The 17,681-nt window shown below is 37.2% G+C and overlaps 1 protein-coding gene across 3 annotated transcripts in view; it reads right to left on the bottom strand.

Moving 5' to 3' along the window:
• Window positions 1-17,681, bottom strand: part of utrn.L (utrophin L homeolog) — a 391,980-nt gene that overhangs the window by 292,948 nt on the left and 81,351 nt on the right. For all 3 annotated transcript variants that reach the window (XM_041562715.1, XM_018263001.2, XM_018263003.2), the window contains exons 6-11: window positions 17,444-17,536; window positions 16,388-16,560; window positions 14,374-14,489; window positions 12,117-12,280; window positions 3,932-4,129; window positions 1,654-1,835 (exon numbers count right to left, since the gene is read on the bottom strand). In XM_041562715.1, coding sequence (XP_041418649.1) covers window positions 1,654-1,835; window positions 3,932-4,129; window positions 12,117-12,280; window positions 14,374-14,489; window positions 16,388-16,560; window positions 17,444-17,536 — 926 coding nt within the window. The remainder of the gene's footprint in view (window positions 1-1,653; window positions 1,836-3,931; window positions 4,130-12,116; window positions 12,281-14,373; window positions 14,490-16,387; window positions 16,561-17,443; window positions 17,537-17,681) is intronic.

Here is a 17,681-nt window from a genome sequence, read left to right as displayed (position 1 = left end):
GAGCTTTCCGTAATTTGGGTCTTCATGCCTTAAGTCTACTAGAAATTCATTTAAATGTTAAATAAACCCAATAGGCTGGTTTTGCTTCCAATAAGGATTAATTATATCTTAGTTGGGATCAAGTACAAGGTACTGTTTTATTATTACAGAGAAAAAGGAAATAATTTTTAAAAATTTGGATTATTTGGATAAAATGGAGTCTATGGGAGACAGCCATTCGGAGCTTTCTGGATATCGGGTTTTCAGATAAGGGATGCTATACCTGTATTTTCCATTTGGCAGGCAAATTTGAATATAATAACACAGGCAAAAAATAAATGCTTTGTGCTTACTGAAGTAATCCTAAAGTAGTCCTAAAGGAGTCATTAAATGTATGCTAATTTACTTATAACTATATAATATTTGGATGCAATGTTGATGTTTTATGAATAGGAAGGACAGGCCTGTATTTCTCAGTGATTAATAACTGTTGAGTCATAGCTGTGCACTGTACGTAAGTGACTTATGCACTGGACAATGAACAGGTGATTTAACTGCATAAGCTCTTGATAAACTTGGCAGTTGTACAGTTTATCACTGTTTTCTAAATACAGTAGATTGAGTCCCTTTTTATATTCATAAACAGTAAAAACATGCCTCTGACAACCTTGTTGTTAGAGGCAGATAAATTGCAGGGAAAAAGAGTTGCTTCCAATAAACGTATGATTTCCAATAAACATATGATTTCTTTCTATTAGATTTCATTTTATTGACCCAGTTTGTTAAGTCTAATTAAAGGGCACTGGTTTACACAGTAAGAAGTTCAAAAGACTAGGTCAGTGCTGTATAGTGCTGTATAGATGGAGGTTCTCTAGAGCTCTGTTTCCCTCTTCAGATGAGAAACTGTATGCACAATAGCTTAAAGACTGATGCATGCAGGATTATGCTTTCGTCAAAAACAAAATTAATAACGATATACGTCCTAATAGCAGAGGCACTGACTGGCATTTTAAATTGCTAGGCAACAAAGTAGAAAGCAGCTACCAATGCCCTCACATATCTGCATTAGGTGTGAGAAAATAAGCAGCAGGTAATACTACCAATGATTCTGGGTTGTTGAGTCTGCAGAATTCCCCTTGGAGGGTAGTTGTTCAAAAGCACAGGCGGTCCAATCTCTGATTCAAATAACTGAGCCAAATATGGGTTGTTTGGGCCAAGATCTGGCCACCCTTATGCATTATTTTGATGTGGTGCGTGGACTCTTAGCACAGGTGGTTCTGTCCATTCTTTATCCATTTATTTTTACATATCTGCTTAGGGGTTCTTGTCCCTTCTTTATCCATTCCTTTTTACATATCTTTGAGTATTTAGTAAAACTAATTATGGGAGCAGCCTTACTTGCTTCATGTATTACTACCCTGATCCAATATTTATGAACTGTACAAATAACTTTATGAAGAAAAAAAAAAAGTAATTAGGACATGGATCAAACGCTGTGACTTTTCCGTGGACAAAAAACTTGTAAGACACCTGAAACTTCCCCAGACAATTTATACCAGGGAATAGGCAGTTCTATATGTATCCTAATATTATTTTAATGTCTATCATTGGTGCTGGGTCACATTGACCATGTAGTTTATTTTTAGATGTCCCCCCTTTTTGTATGTGTCTCACCGGGACTGCCTGTCCATACTGTCCACACGCAGAGCTTCCCAGCGGGAGTTCAGCAAGGTCATTTGCTCCTGTATTTCATTCTCTTCTTCAACTGATAGGTCCCCCTGAGCAATCAGTTGGTTACCTGCCTGTAGGACATTTCCAACACTGCTCTGATGTGCTGTTAGCTCCATCATAAAAGCCTGCAAAGAAGAAAATACAGTAAGTAAAGGAGAAGCATTATTATACTAAAAAAATACTGGCACTCAAGACTTGAGACATTAAAACAATAATCCAACACAAGGTGTTTATTTTCTGTATTTTTAGATAATTTCCATATAGGTCACAAGCTATGGTAAGCTGATTGTCTCAGAGAGGAAGCTAGAAATTGTAGTTTGCAAGTATCACATTTCTGTCCTATTAGGTTTCTATTCTTTAGTTTCCAGTCTACATGTGTATTAGGGCAGAGACATACGGTCAGATTCGGGGAGATTAACGACAAATTTCCTCCTCTTCGGGGTGACTAATCTCCCCGAACTGCCTTCCCGCTGGCTAGAATGGAAATCGGAAAACTAAGCTCTCCAAGTGCCATCCCAACAGCGATTTCCATTCTAGCCGGCGGGAAGGCGGTTTGGGGAGATTAGGCGCCCTGAAGAAGAGCAGATTGGTCACAGGGCAACTAATCTCCCCGAATCTGACCGTGTGTCTCTGCCCTGACACAATTTTCTGTTAAAGGGATTCTGTCATGATTTTTATGGTGTAGTTTTTATTTCTAAATTACACTGTTTACACTGCAAATAATTCACTCTACAATATAAAATTTCTGTTTTTTAGTTGCAACATTGGTGTGTAGGCAGCCATCTCAGGCCATTTTGCCTGGTCATGTGCTTTCAGAAAGAGCCAGCACTTTAGGATGGTACTGTTTTCTGTTTCTCCTGCTCAATGTAACTGAACGTGTCCCAATGGGACTTGGATTTTATCATGTGTGAGGGAGTTTCTATCTGGTTACCTTTCCATTGTTCAGTGTCAGGCTGCTGGGGGGGGGAAAGGGAGGGGTGATATCACTCTAACTTGTAGTACAGCAGTAAAGAGTGACTGAAGTTTATCAGATCATAAGTCACATGACAACTGGGAAACCGACAATATGTCTAGCCCCGTATCAGATTTTAAAATTAAATATAAAAAAATAGGTTTGCTCTTTTGAGAAATGGATTTCAGTGCATAATTCTGCTGGAGCAGCACTTTTAACTGATGCATTTTGAAAAAAACATGTTTTCCCATGACAGTATCCCTTTGTGTTTGGAAGCCATGGTGCTTACAAACTTAAACTCAGTTCCAATTTTAAAAACCTTTTTAACAATTGAAAACATTAAAGGAGTATTAAACCCTAAAGAAAATACAGCTAGAAATGCCAGCCTAAAAGTTCAATAATGATCAAGATCTCAAAAAAACTGGGGTTGCTATAAAACTTCAAAAACAAACGTGCAACATTTCAATCTTACTTCTTGGTTAAGCTGTAGATGTCCTGTAATTTCCTTCCCTTACTTGTTTCAGGCTTTATCATAAAGATTTCAACTAGCAAAACACAATTGCACACTGCCGTGCTCTAGACCGGCAGAGAACAGGAAACATTTTAAAATGTGAAATTGTAAATCTAGAGTTATTTTCCTCTACTATGCCAAGGTTTTCTGTTCTGTGCAAAGACACAACACAACATATTCGCCCAGTGTGACACATAACTAATTACTTTTAGTATGAATATAAAAGAAATCACAGGCCTGTCTGGCTTATACACAATTTACCAATAGAGAACTAATTTAATAATATAGAAAATGCAGACTAATGTGCATGTCTATGTGCATGTAATTTTATGTTTACAGTTTAGAACAAAATAAGATGTTTTACTTAATTTAGATTCATAACATCATCTCTGATTGCTATAATTGGACCTGACTGTGAATTAAATGTATCCTACCGGAACCTCTTAGCGTAAGTGAATAACACCTGCCTGTACTACATAGTCAAATCCAGCTCATTTCCTTGCAGAACTTTGTAAGTTTTATATATGTGTTATGATTTGAACAGGCTGACTGGGCTTTATGGCTTTAATTGTTCAAAGATTACTTTGGTCAATCCTAACTTAGTTTAGAGGGTGTATTAGACCATTTACATCAATCAGCTGCTTGTACTGCATTTTAATGCAGTACATTTTTAAAACTACTATGATTATGTCTATGACGATTTGACTTAATTCTACTAGATACTGTATACTATGAGTACATAATTAGGCAACACAAACCTCATGAGTGCCAAATTGCTGTTTAACTTCTTCTACATCGTCAGATATATCATCTTGTTCCTGATATGTGTCTTCTGCCATTAGAAGCCAAGTGAGCACATCTTCCAGAGCCACCTGATAGCTGTCAAGATCCATTTCCACCTCTGTTACTGTGATGGGTGTTTCCAGACCTAAATCTCCATATTGTTCTTCAAAGGCCTGCAGGGAGATAAAAAAAAATATTGTTGTAAAATACCAAAACCAATAGTCATGGTTCCATGGTTCCAAAACCAAATGTTTTCCAAAACACATCAGTTAATAGTACTGCTCTAGCAGAATTTTGCAGTGAAATTCGTTTTTTAAAAGAGCAAACAGATATTTTATATTTAACTTTGAAATTTGACATGGGGCTCGACATACTGTCAGTTTCCCAGGTGCCCCCAGTCATGCGACTTGTGCTCTGATAAACTTCAGTCACTCTTTACTACTACACTGGAGTGATATTGCCCCGCTCCCTTCCCAACAGCCCAGCAGCAGCCTATCAATACAACAATGGGAAGCTACCCAGACAGCAGCTACCTGACACCTCTGCTGAAGGATTTGTTTGCATTGATAAAAGTCCCTAGCCCAACCTAGTGGTAGATGAGAATAACATCAAAGCGGTACATTTTTACACAAGGTTAAGGGGAGAAACAATGGCTCAAAAAGCATTCCATCCTAAAGTGCTCGCTTCTTCTCAAAGCTCAGAATCAGGCACAATGCGCTTGATTATTTCAGAAAAAGTATAGAATGTTAAATTGATTTATTGATTTAGAAAATGTCTAATTACAGTTAGACAAAACTTATATTAAATTTTCATTTTTGTGATAGTTCCCCTTGAACACAATTTTGCCTTTATATATGTTCCTGTTAAGATCTAACCTTGAGTATACAGTGCTGTTTTTGGCCAAAAAGTATATTAAAAGATTGCAGAGTTGCTGTATGTGGAAATGGTATATAAACACTATCAGAAATTCCTGAAATAAATATAAATGTATGTTTTTCTACACACGACTGTAAGGAAAATTGTGATAACCTATCTTTGTTCACAGGCACAGGTTTCCCACCCCCTTTAAGCTCCCAAAGTAATGGAACCCCACCCATGTCTTGTTCTATTGTGAAGTCCCTCAGCTTTCCATAGTGGGTGGTGCACAGATCTCTGCAAAACTGAAGAACTTCAAGTTCCAGATCCATTAGTTCACAATGGAACAAGATTTAGATGGGGTTCCGTTACATTGTGTGTCTATGGGATATTGGGAAATGATTTGTATGAGTAAAATGGTTTTCTTTAAATCTGTGGAATCAATTATGTTTCTGTAGAAAAAAATACTTTTATATTTATTTGCAGAAGTTCAGATAGAGTTTATGCACCTTTTCTACATAAACCCAGTTGAACAAGATATTGTTTCGGATTTGGTTCAGATGGATCCTGGATTAGGGGCATCAAAAAAAGTCCACCAAAGCCACATTGCAAATGAGCATATGAATGAAGGGCTTTTAATGCAAAATCGACTTCTAGAACAGGTATTTTGGGAAAGGTACTGAAACAAGGATCTTATGGAATGTTTAAGGAGCACTGGTATATTATTTATACTATATGCCAACAAAGAAAAATGATGCAACATACAAGAAAATATTGCATATTTCACTCATGTTTCTATAAATGTTTATTTATGGTTACAATATACTGACTGATATTTAATATGCTAGTTGTTGCCTATGATAAAATAGCTGCATGACTGAGCTAGATACAAATGCAGTGTTACAATGATGGGCATTTTAAAGTATGTAGTGGTAAAATTGACAGTAGTACAAAAATGTAAAAGTAATAAGGGCTTCCTCGGTGCTCTTACTGATACTCAGTGGGAAGCAGCCCTTAAGGTGGCCATACACGGGCAGATAAAGCTGCCGATATCGATCGTTTGGACCGATTTGACAGCTTATCTGCCCGTGTATGGGGGCTTCCAACGGGTCTTCCCGATCGATATCTGGCCACGATATCGATCGGGAAGGTTGGATTTTTACCCGACCGACCCGTCGGATCCACCGAATTACCCCCGATATAGCTATGCAGTTTAGTGGCATATCGGGGAAAGATCCGCTCGTTTGGCGATGTCACCAAACGAGCGGATCTTGGAGTCTATGGCCACCTTTAGAGCTCCCAGGAAGGTCTCATTTGTCCCTAAACACCATTTGCTGCAGTTATACTTGCTACATAGGGCCTACTACACAAGAAGCAGGCTAAACAGAATGTACCCAAATACATCAGCTCAGTGCCTCAGATGTGACCAGGCTGAAGGGGACTTAATGCATACCCTCTGGAGCTGCCCGGCTCTGCGTGACTACTGGGACAAGGCCCTTGAGATTCTAGGTGAGCTGACAAGGTGAGAAAGTCTAAATGACCCAATAGTATGCCTACTAAATATACAGATAGGGTTGGGAGTAGATCCACACATGACAGAATTCATAAACAAAGCTCTATTCCAAATACGTAGATTGATCACCCTGAATTGGAAAAAGTCATCACCCCCTGTAGTGGACCAATGGGTGGTGGTAATGGCTAACTTAGCCAATACAGAATATCTTTTAGCTAAGCGGAAGGGCCGCCAGGACAAGTTCCACAAGATCTGGGACCCCTGGCTAGGGAAATTTCCCCCACAACAATATTGGTGGTCTGACACTGTTAACAATGTTTCTTAGTGGTACAATAAGGACAAACAGAGGCACGTTGCAGGGAGTCACAAACGTTTTTGTATTTTTTTTTGATTTTTATTTGTATTTGATGCCTGTTCTGTAAACAAGTGGAAAATATGTATAACCTGATGATGGTCACAATGATATAACCCTGGCAAACTCAATAAACTTACCTGAACAAAAAAAAAAGTAATAAGGGCTTTGTAAGTCTCTTAGATAAATGCAAAACCAAATGCAGAATTTTTACTGCAGCTGGGACAGTGAGTAAACAACAAACAGGCTGAGACTTCTTTGGTATTGGGCAGTGTTTGGACAAATTGTTGCACAAATGTTTGCAAAAATTTGTTTCCAAACTAGAAGTGTGCTGCCTAACACCCCTATGTGAGCTGCAGTCTCCGTGTGGTGTCTACAATTTTTGTGGTCAGTGGGGAAGTTCTGTTAGTGAATCGTTGTGTTCTTTTCATTATCAATAGTTGCATCTGCCCTTTTCTATATTATTTCAGTATTGCTGATCCCGTAAAGACAAGAAATATGGTTGTTCCAACTCATGTCAATGAAAAACATGCAGAGCAGGTATAATCTTTGGGATCAATAGTCTATATTTTTAAAGGTGATCATACATGTAAAGATCCACTCGTTGCCCACCTTGAGGTGGGCAATATCGGACTGATCCGATCATTTTGCCATTGTGCTAAAATTGGCAGCAACGCAGGCCATCGGAAGAGGACTGCACCAACAAGCGAATGCAGCCTATGTCCCAACTGGATTTTCAACCCTGTATGATAGATAGCTGCCCAATTTTCAGGCACATATCTATTTAGATACGCTGTATGACAGAGCCCATAAACAGGCAGATAAGATGCTGACTTGGTCTGAAGGGGCTGAACCGGTAACTTAAATCTGCCCCTGTATGTGAAGCTACGGGGAAATAAAGCAATATTCAAAGCTTCTTTATAAATCATATCGATTTCAAAACAATCTCTCAAACTATATATTTTGTTTTTGTGTCTAATTCAACAATACAAAAATTCTATCTTGATAATGCAGGCATTATTATCATCATTATCATCATCATTTATTTATATAGCGCTGTCAAGATACGCAGTGCTTTACTGCAGTTATAGCAAACAGGGAATAAATGGCGGATAACAAACAAGGATTACAGAGTACAATAGGGTTAGAAGGACCTAGAGATTAGAGTTTACAAACTAAAAGGTTAGGGTACAATTGAGACATTAGGATTATATAAACACTTTGTCATTTGTGATACAGCAATGATTATTATATTTCAAAATATTTAAAACAGAACCATACGGTCACACCAACGCTTGCTTTTCTGTTCTTGTACAAAAAATAACTAGCAAACATGCCTCTTATTCTGTTGTTAAAACTGCATCTCCCAGCATCCTCAGCTTGTCAGGAAGTCACTGTAACATGCTAAGCTTTAGAAATAGGATGGAACACTAGAGAAAGCCATTATTCTGCAGCCCCTGAAAAGAACTTGAACTGAAACAAGCAGTTTATTTTGGCACATTAGTAAAACTTGTCAACAGTCACTTCAAGCTTAGACCATTACATGGCTGCTATGGAAGCCAGAGTGATTAAGTCATAATGTAAAAGGCTTATCTCACATGAAGCAAGAATAGCCCATACAACAGGAATAGACGCCGCCTTAAAGGGGAACGCTGGCTTCCAGACGAAAATCTGATTAAGAGGCCACATAACACAGAAACTGCTAATATACCCATCACAGTTACCGGTTTCTTAAAAAAGTATGAATAAATGGCATTTTCTATGCTGCAATCCAGCTGTTTAACAGTTCTTCTCTTTCTGCATCATTTGAAATCCTGGCAGGGAAGGAGGGACTAAAACACTGATGTTACAAATTGTAACAACTTCTCCACCGTTTACAGACAGTATGCAGGAACTACATAACCCACAATCCATTGCACAGTGATGTTCCATTCCTTATTGAAATCACGTTTGCAGGGAATTGTGGGGTATGGAGGATGCAGGCTAAGGACAGATTGCTGCTGATAGAAAGTATCAGTTGTCCACCAGCTCAGCAAAGTAGTCAGACAGAACAGCAGGAGAGCAGCAGTCTAGGCTTAGGGAACTGTTCCAACCCATTAAAAATCATGAAAAGACTGCATATTTTTTAAATGAAGTATATTGCAAAGTTGCTTAAAATTATGTTTATATTTGAAAAAGCTTAAGTTATGTTTTTGTGAAATTCCTCTTTAAAAGGGAACTTAAATTCATGGCAGAAACTGTCATTCTAAGCAACTTTCCAATAGAAATTCATTAAATATTTCCAAGGGTTTTAAAGTTATTTGTAAATGTATTTGCTATTGAAGCCAGTATTTTTCTGTCCCTCTGTGTGCTAGTTTTGTTTTGAAACGACGCAGCAGAAGTAATTTCTCCTCCAGGTCTGTTAATCGGTTGGCTTCTGCATTATTTTTTCAAAAGTAAGACCCACCAGTTCAGAGAACAGAGACTCATACACTGCAGTAATAATTACAAATATTTGTAAAAACAAATTGCTTTTTTGGGTTTACATCCCCTTTAAGCAGGATTTATTTAGGATTAATTAACTAGTGATATACTGTAGACAGTGATATTTTACAAGAATTTGCTATTAGTCTTCATTTTATGTTAATTATTCTCTGCACTGCTGGTTCTGACTACATGTAACATTAAAGCAATGTTGCAGTAGTCGCCTCCACACCTGCTAAGGCTCCAGTCCCCACAATGCCATACTTGTTCTGTTATATAAAAACTTCTAAAAAAAGAAAATCACAATTGTGCAAGAATTCAGTCTTGGTGAAGTTGTGTCAACTACTGCGACATTGTTTAATGGTACATGTACTTAGAACCAATAGCAGAGGACAGAAAGACACTGCACTTAAAGTAAATTTCGTTTACAGATAACTTTAAAATCATTGGAAATCTGTAATTAATGTATATTAGAAAGTTGCTTATAATTAAAAATTGCTTTCATTATGACACTTAAAACACCTTGAGTGAAAAATTACTTTACAAAAAAAACAAAAAAAACATCAAATGTACTCAGATGACAATTACTTAAAACCTTAGCTACTGCTAAACTACAGCTCTCGCTGTCTCGCTATACACCTCAATTAAGAATTTCCATTGCCCCAAAATAGCAGCTGAACCATTATGTGCCCAAGCTGACCAGTAATGTACAGAAGCTTGGGGAAGGGATCAATACTACCCTATACATCAAACAGAGCTTAGGCTAGGGTATGCCAATGCTTTTCTTCTATACAGTAGATAGCAACACATGGGTCTCAGTGCAAATGCTGGACCTTGTTCCACCATGCTTTCTCAAAGGACCCATGACCCCAGTCGCCAACAGATTCTTGATCCAACGCACTATAAGTCCAATTATGGGAGTGCATGAGTTTATTTTCATTTCAGGGATGAAATATTTCCTAGTGCCCATGTGAACCTTTACCAGGGAAAGTGCCAGTTGTACATGACAGACAGATATACAGTACATGTATGGTTGTTGCTTTTTTTTAAGAAATTAGCATCCCATAATAATAAGCCAAGCTGCATATCTCAAGAGCCATTATGCTATGAACTTAACTCTTAGGATACCAGGCACTAGGGGAACTTAGAACTTCTATGTTTGTGGATGGAAACATTTTTTTTTTGACAATTCCCATCCTAAATATAACTTTGCAAGGCAAAAACCCAGTACAGAGGCACGGAAAGCTAGATTAAGCTAAGAATTAATTTATGGGTTCATATTTCAAGCATAATATGTTGTCTAAGGATCATCGGTACATGAAATGGTTATTGGCATTGGATTTTTTCCCATGACCTTACTGATCAAACACACACACTAGCAGAGATAGATAAGCCAGTGACCCAATGAACCTGGGTTATCGGACTCTAAATATTAAGCCTACAGTAACAGGCCTTCCCCAGTCACAACAATTTAGTTCTGTCCTACTGAACTGGTTAGAGGATTTGACTAAACCAAGCTTGCTCATTCAAAGGAGGATTTGACTAAACCCAGCTTGCTCATTCAAAGGGCTAGAAATTATATATTTAACTCCAAAGATCTCCTGGTTCCTCCATTTATAAAACAGAGCTGTTTAGCATCAGTTTGAGAGATTTATTTTTACATTTTGAGTTTGAGGTTTTAAAAATCCATGTTATATAAGCCAAATGGCTGATATTTTTGTTTAAAGTAGGCTTCAACATGAATATATATATATATATATATATATATATATATATATATATATATATATATATATATATATATATATATATATATATATATATATATATATATATATATATATATATATATATATATATATATATTGAACAAACAAGCCGCACTCCAAGGACTTCATTTTGAAAAATAAAGGGTTAGTTTTATTCTCAATGTTTCGGCTCCTTAACTGGGGCCGTCTTCATGAGAGTCTCTCCTGACGACGGCCCCAGTTAAGGAGCCGAAACGTTGAGAATAAAACTTCACCTTTATTTTTCAAAATGAAGTCCTTGGAGTGCGGCTTGTTTGTTCACTGCATACTAATGTGTTGACCAGCACCCAGGCAGCTGTGGATATATATATATATATATATATATATATATATATATATATATATATATATATATATATATATAACGTCGCGTGAGTGTGGATGAATATAGCGTTTATGCTGGACTTTTAACAGATAAGTGTCTTGATACAAATGACGCTGCTACTATGTTGTGAAGAATGCCATTTTTTGATACATTTTAACAAGCTAATAAAAGCTATGTTTTAAATATGGAGTGCGATCTGGTTGGACCAATATAACTAAGAAGCGGAATTACTCACTGCTATTGGGATCAGCACCCTTGACTCTGATATACATTGGGATTAGTGCATCATAAACGTTGGAATTGTATATATATATATATATATATATATGACAGTTCTTGCAATCTGCTTTGCAAATCACTTTCGGTGTGGCTGAGAATGTTAGCACAATGTGGCACTGAACGAACAAATGAACTGCAGAGAATTTAGATTGTCAAATATAGTTTGTTAGCTAATTCATAAATAGTACAAAACATGTTACAGATGACGTTCAAAACAGCCTTTCGTTATATTAAGTAGTAAATATATTTTTTGGGGAGGGGGAATGGAAATATAATCAGTTTAAAAAGGGAGGCGACACAATAGATAAACAATACAAAGAGGTCTTGCTGTTTTTGGAGAATGTTAACACCTGCAACTGGAGAGCTGCATTTAGGTAAATTGGGAAGACCAATAGCAAACATAAAGGAAGCCAGCTATGACCAACTGCAAGTGGAGCCATTTGGGCATAGTCCAATGATGGACATTATTTGGCATAATTAGGACTTGTGAGTGCTACAACAATTCCAAGCACTGTACGGTGTTACAGAGATCTGGATGGACATAATGTAACACAAATGACTGTACCTGTTGCTTATTGAAAACCATCTCCTCGCACACACCCTTGTATCTCCTGGGAAGAGTCTCCACCTCATGGATATCTTCCAGTGTGACCTCATGTGGAAGCACTTCAAACAGCGATGTTAAGTACATAATTATAGATTTTTTGTCAGGCTGCTGCACAACAACATCTGGAAAAGAGAACATAAGCACATAAAAATATTTCAGTGCTTTCCAGGCCAAGTTTGATGAAAGCATCATTTTACCTTCTTTGCACACTCGTTCCTCTCTTATTGATAAAAATACACACACATTTCCATGAAAATAACTTGTGTCTGACAGAATCCAGCCATTGGGGAGTTCACAAACTGGAAAAGTCTGCTTGTCTTTAGAAGGACAGGCAAAAGGACTATAGATTTCCAAGGTCTGCACTGCAGACCTACATCTGCATATCCCACGTATGTATTCCTGCATCTAATTTAAAGTAAAAGCAGCAATATGAAAATAATAAAAGAATAAAGAACACCTTTAGAAAAATTCACATTTCTGGGGTCTCTGGCCAAGGTCCAACATACTACCTACTTGCCTGAAATTCTAACTGACTTATAGGTCTTGCTACAAAGCTGCATGTAAAAGAAATACATCCTGAATACAGGTATGCAAACCGCTTCTTTAATTATTCAAGTAATTCAAAATTTTAAAAAATGATTTCCTATTTCTCTATAATAATAACACAGTACCTTATAATTGATCCTAACTAAGATATAATTAATCCTTATTGAAGGCAAACAATCCTATTGGGTTTATTTAATTTTAAAATTATTTATCAAAGGTCAGATTTTACAGTTTTTTTTAGACAACTAGAATGGTTTGTAATACAAGAAAAAACTCGAATCAGCGGGATCAGGGTTAACAACCTGAAAACCTTAATTAATCGAGTTTCCAGTGAAACCCTCTGGAAAAAAATCATGAAGGCCATTAACATCTTCAAATGGTTCGAGGGACCTCTGACATTGGCTTCAGTATGACCGCAACCGGTTTTAGATTTTCGGATTCAAGCTATTTCCAGGGTCAGGGTAATAAATCTCTAAAAATTCAAGTTTTTTTTTAACCCAAAAAAACCCCTATTTTTTTTTACTCCAAAAAAACCTCGAACTCCCAAATTTTTCTAGGCACACACAACTCAAACCTTTATAAATCTGCCCCTTAAAGTATGTTGATTCAAATTTTGGAAGGATATCCAGAACCCCCCCTGGTCCCAAGCATTCTGAATTATAGGTCTCATACATGTAAAGGATCCTCCCTCCTTCCAGCACTTTCATATACTCTCCCCCTCCTCATCTTCTGTTCAACCAATTTATCACTTGCATGCTTTATACAGTTCAGCTGACAACCCCATTAAAACGAGAAATGATGCATATGGGACAATAGTATAAACAATGTCTACTGCCTAGATATAGTATCCAATTCTCATTCAGTTCAATAAAATGACATTTTAGTAAAACCAACAGGCCAGACTGTGGTGTAAATGCCTCTTCTCCTTTGTTGCAATGCTGAGTTTGCATATAATTTATTATTGTAGTAATATAACTAGAAATAAACACAAACAAATAAGGGCTGTAACTGCAGTTCATATCACAGTTAGCAAATTAAACTTTTAGTGCTCTGTCCTTAGGAGCTCATCAAATAAAACAGTCGATTTTATTTCACATTTGAAATGGAACAGATTAGCTCCATAGTTTATAATTATGATATTAAAGTCAAAATGGGCAGTGGTAGATGGGCAGAGCTAGAATACGGCATGGGGCATACAATTGCCTGCTGGAAGTTTTGGTGCATAAAGGAATAGAGATGTATAAATTTCTTTATAGAACATTAAGCCACTGCAACAAAATGTAAATCTAAATTGAAATTTCATTATGCTCATGTTTCTAGTCTGCTGCAATTGACTTACGTATAATACCCAGCTTGTTATCTCTGCACTGTGCCTGTCAGTTCATTTTTTATTTTTTTTAAATTCTTACATTCTTTTCAGTCTCAGTCATGCTCATGATAAAGCTAATCCAGCTGAGCCAACCACAACTGCCTGCTAGTTCTTTCTTAGAGCTCATATCTCAATACCTTCCCTGAAAAATCAGAGCCAGAAGCTGTAACAGGCCTGGGGCACAGAAGAACTTCCATAGCCAAAAGGTTGTGCAGTATCCACGCATACAAAGGCTATTCTACCCACAGGCAAATTATTTGTGTCTTTAGTACAATGGAATGAAGAAAACAAATCATATACCTTCCGGGTCAAGAAGTTTTTCAATCCCCATGTGTTTTTTTGCAATATTGAATGCATGGTCAAGTCGCTCGAGGGGGGAAAGTGTGGCCACTTTTTCCCAGCTAAACAGGTCTGGTCTGAAAAAAAATATTAAAATTTAGGGGCTGATGTATTATAGACTGAAAGATTTCTAGCAGTTTGATCTATCTCCTGCTGGTATCTAAAAGCTCCAGTAATGTTTTACCATCATAAATAAAACAATTTATTAAAAAGAGTATAAAAACAAATATAAAATGATGCATCTGGATCACACACATATACAACAATTATATGAAGAATGATGAAAAAAAATTATATTTGATGTATTATTTTAAAAGCTACTGAAAAGGTGAACTGCCCCTTTAAACGCCACAAGAGAGAAGAAAAATCAAACAAGAAATAAAGATTTGAGTACAGTCATTAATGCTGTGTGTAAGGACATAACGGATTAGAACGATGCAATTAATGGTAATGCCTCTTCTTTAGTAACACATTTTAAGCACAATAAATAGAACAAATGACTTCCCTTGATAGTCCAACACCACAATATTATTAATTTCAATTGTTTCATTAACTTCTGTTTTTGTAATTGATGCAACATAATGTGGCCCTTACCTTTTGATATGTCTCGGAATTACGCAAGTTTTGAAATAAAAATTTAGCTGTCCGCCCCCCCATTTGTTGCTATAAGACTGTTCTAGCTCAGGTCAATGCATGAGATTGCTGACCTCAAAATGAAGATTAAGTGTCGTATCATATTAAAGTCTCAATACACTATCAAAACCATATGAAAACCAATGGAGAACATAGTATCACTTAAGCAAGAAATAAGTGAAGTAAGGCATAAACAGCACTACAAGGAGAAGTGATGAACCCATCTGAAAAAAACCTGCAATTATTTCCAAAAATTCAGAGCTGCAACTAAACCCCACAGCATGCACTCTTCCTAAGGGTTGGGGCAGACGAGCAGATTCGGGGAGATTTAGTCGCCTGGCGACTAATTGCCTCTTCTGCATTGCGACAATCTCCCCAAACTGCCCACGAGGCAACTTCGGTTGACTTCGGAAATCGAAGCGCCGCGAGTGTATTAGCGCAGGCGATTCTTCATTCATGCATAGGGAAGGCAGACAGAAAGCAGTACGGGGAGATTGTCGCCACGCAGAAGAGGCGATTATCCCCAAATCTGCTTGTCTGCCCCAACCCTAAAGACAACTCCCTATTGAAATTGCCATTCTGGTGATAGGAGTATAGTGGGAGATCAGAGAAGGTTTGTCAGCATTTTATTACTAATGTCAATGAAGACATTCCTGGAACCTTTGTAGCACTGGGGGAAGAGAAGAATATGATAGCTGTGAATTCCCTGTTGCTGGAAACTCACCAGAAATTGTCAGAAGGCTTGAATAAAGCACTGGCTTTGCAGAACACTAACTTGTGACTTGCCCCAACAGCTAGCTATGTATAATATTTGGGGCCGTTTGCCAAATGAATGAAATAATTATAGCGCATATATTGTCAGTGAGTTGTTTACAGTACAGATTAAATGTGCTTACTTATTTGAGCAATTAATCAAAATGTAAAAAATAATACTTAGCAAAAGTCAATCACTCAACTTAAATTGCTCTAAAATCTCTTAACTGTTTAGATATTGTGAAATGTAATTAAAAAAAATCCCATCACAATAATTATGGTTAAACCAAAGGCGCAAGGGGAAAAGGGGAATAATTACCTAGACAGCTAATCTAATAATAATCTAAAATACTAGCCACAGCCAGGATATAAACAATTCCACTATAACCCACTACAATAAGTCATATTACCGTTACGTACCAGTAATACAAATTTGAAATCTCGTTTGCAAAATAACTGGCATGTTAAACACACCATAAAGGTTAATCAAATAGGGAATCTAAGCCAAGAGAGCACAGGGTATCACACTGGTTTTACAAGATTATAATGCTGTAGGTCCAATGAACCCTGTTTAAAACGTGTCACCCACTTGTGTCTGTGAAGAAGGGCACTGAAGGCCAAGCCATCCGTCCAGCTTGTGGTGAAATTCAGAACGTTTACTTGACTGTAAGGCCTTGTGGACTGCCTGACCCAGCTCAGCAGAATTTTCTCGCTGTTCGTCTGTTGAAGGTTGGCCATGATGGCTTTCATTACATCTTTCACCTGGAAAGGGAAAACTGTTGTGTTACGGTCAACCACTAAAAGCTTGGCCAATCATCCACCAATCTATAATAACTCCTACATGTCCAGAATTAAAGGGATTGTGCATTATAATGGTGGGTATTCATGGGCCAACTAAAGACCAACTATAGTTGGCACCTGTCTGATATTTCACCTGCCTAGCTGGTAAAATATAATTTAACAGCTAGGCCAGTACAACAAACTTACAGATGTTATTGCCGATAAACTGATAATTACAATCATTCCACCACCCATCCCCCTCCCATTTTACGCTACAGCCGATATTCTCTAAATTCACACCTCGCCGTGGGTGCTAAACAGATACCTCACAAGGCGCTATACATGTGTATGGCTTTCTTTACCTACTGCATTGTTCGGTTTGTACAGAACTTCTTTTAGGAACAACAATCCTCAATCCATCAGGATTATGACTATGAATGATTCCCAGTTGCCTGTATATTGCCACATTAACCAGCAGTACAGTTAGTCAGTTAGTTAAAATGAAGACTTTCAGGTAAGAACTAGACTGATTTTTTTTATTTAATTTCAACATAAAGAGGTCAATTTACACCCATCAATAGGAATTTAATTTCTTTCTAATTCTGGCTTTCTCTCCCTTAGCTAAAATACAAATGATCTTGAACCTTAATCCCCATCTGCCTGTGTTCACCTCACAACCCTTCATTCTGTCTGAGTAAGGCAGCAATTTCACTATGTATCCTGAATTGTGATTAAAGATCAAGATTATAGAGCATTAAAATTCCATTGATTTTACTGGACATCAAAATGACACCCCAAGCTCTTCAAGCACTTGCTTAATGAAGCATTAATTCTTATCCTTCTGTAAAAGAAGTTCAATCCTTACCTGCCAGTGTAAAATGATGCTCCATATTAAACCAAGGGTCAGTTTATGGTTACCATCAACAATGTCTGTACCTCCAATATTTACTAGCTCAACCTTAAAAAAAGAAGTAAAATTATTATATTGGCAGGAAATATATATAGTGAATAAAGTACCCCTTATTGTAAAATATAAGGATATTATAAGTCACCGAGGAGTTCCATGATCATATAAAAGCACTCCAAGGTTACTTCTAATAGCC

This window comes from Xenopus laevis, chromosome 5L (assembly GCF_017654675.1).
Source record: "Xenopus laevis strain J_2021 chromosome 5L, Xenopus_laevis_v10.1, whole genome shotgun sequence".
Taxonomy (NCBI): domain Eukaryota; kingdom Metazoa; phylum Chordata; class Amphibia; order Anura; family Pipidae; genus Xenopus; species Xenopus laevis.
The sequence above is the reverse complement of the archived record's forward strand: the minus strand, read 5'-3'. Positions and strand labels throughout refer to the sequence as shown.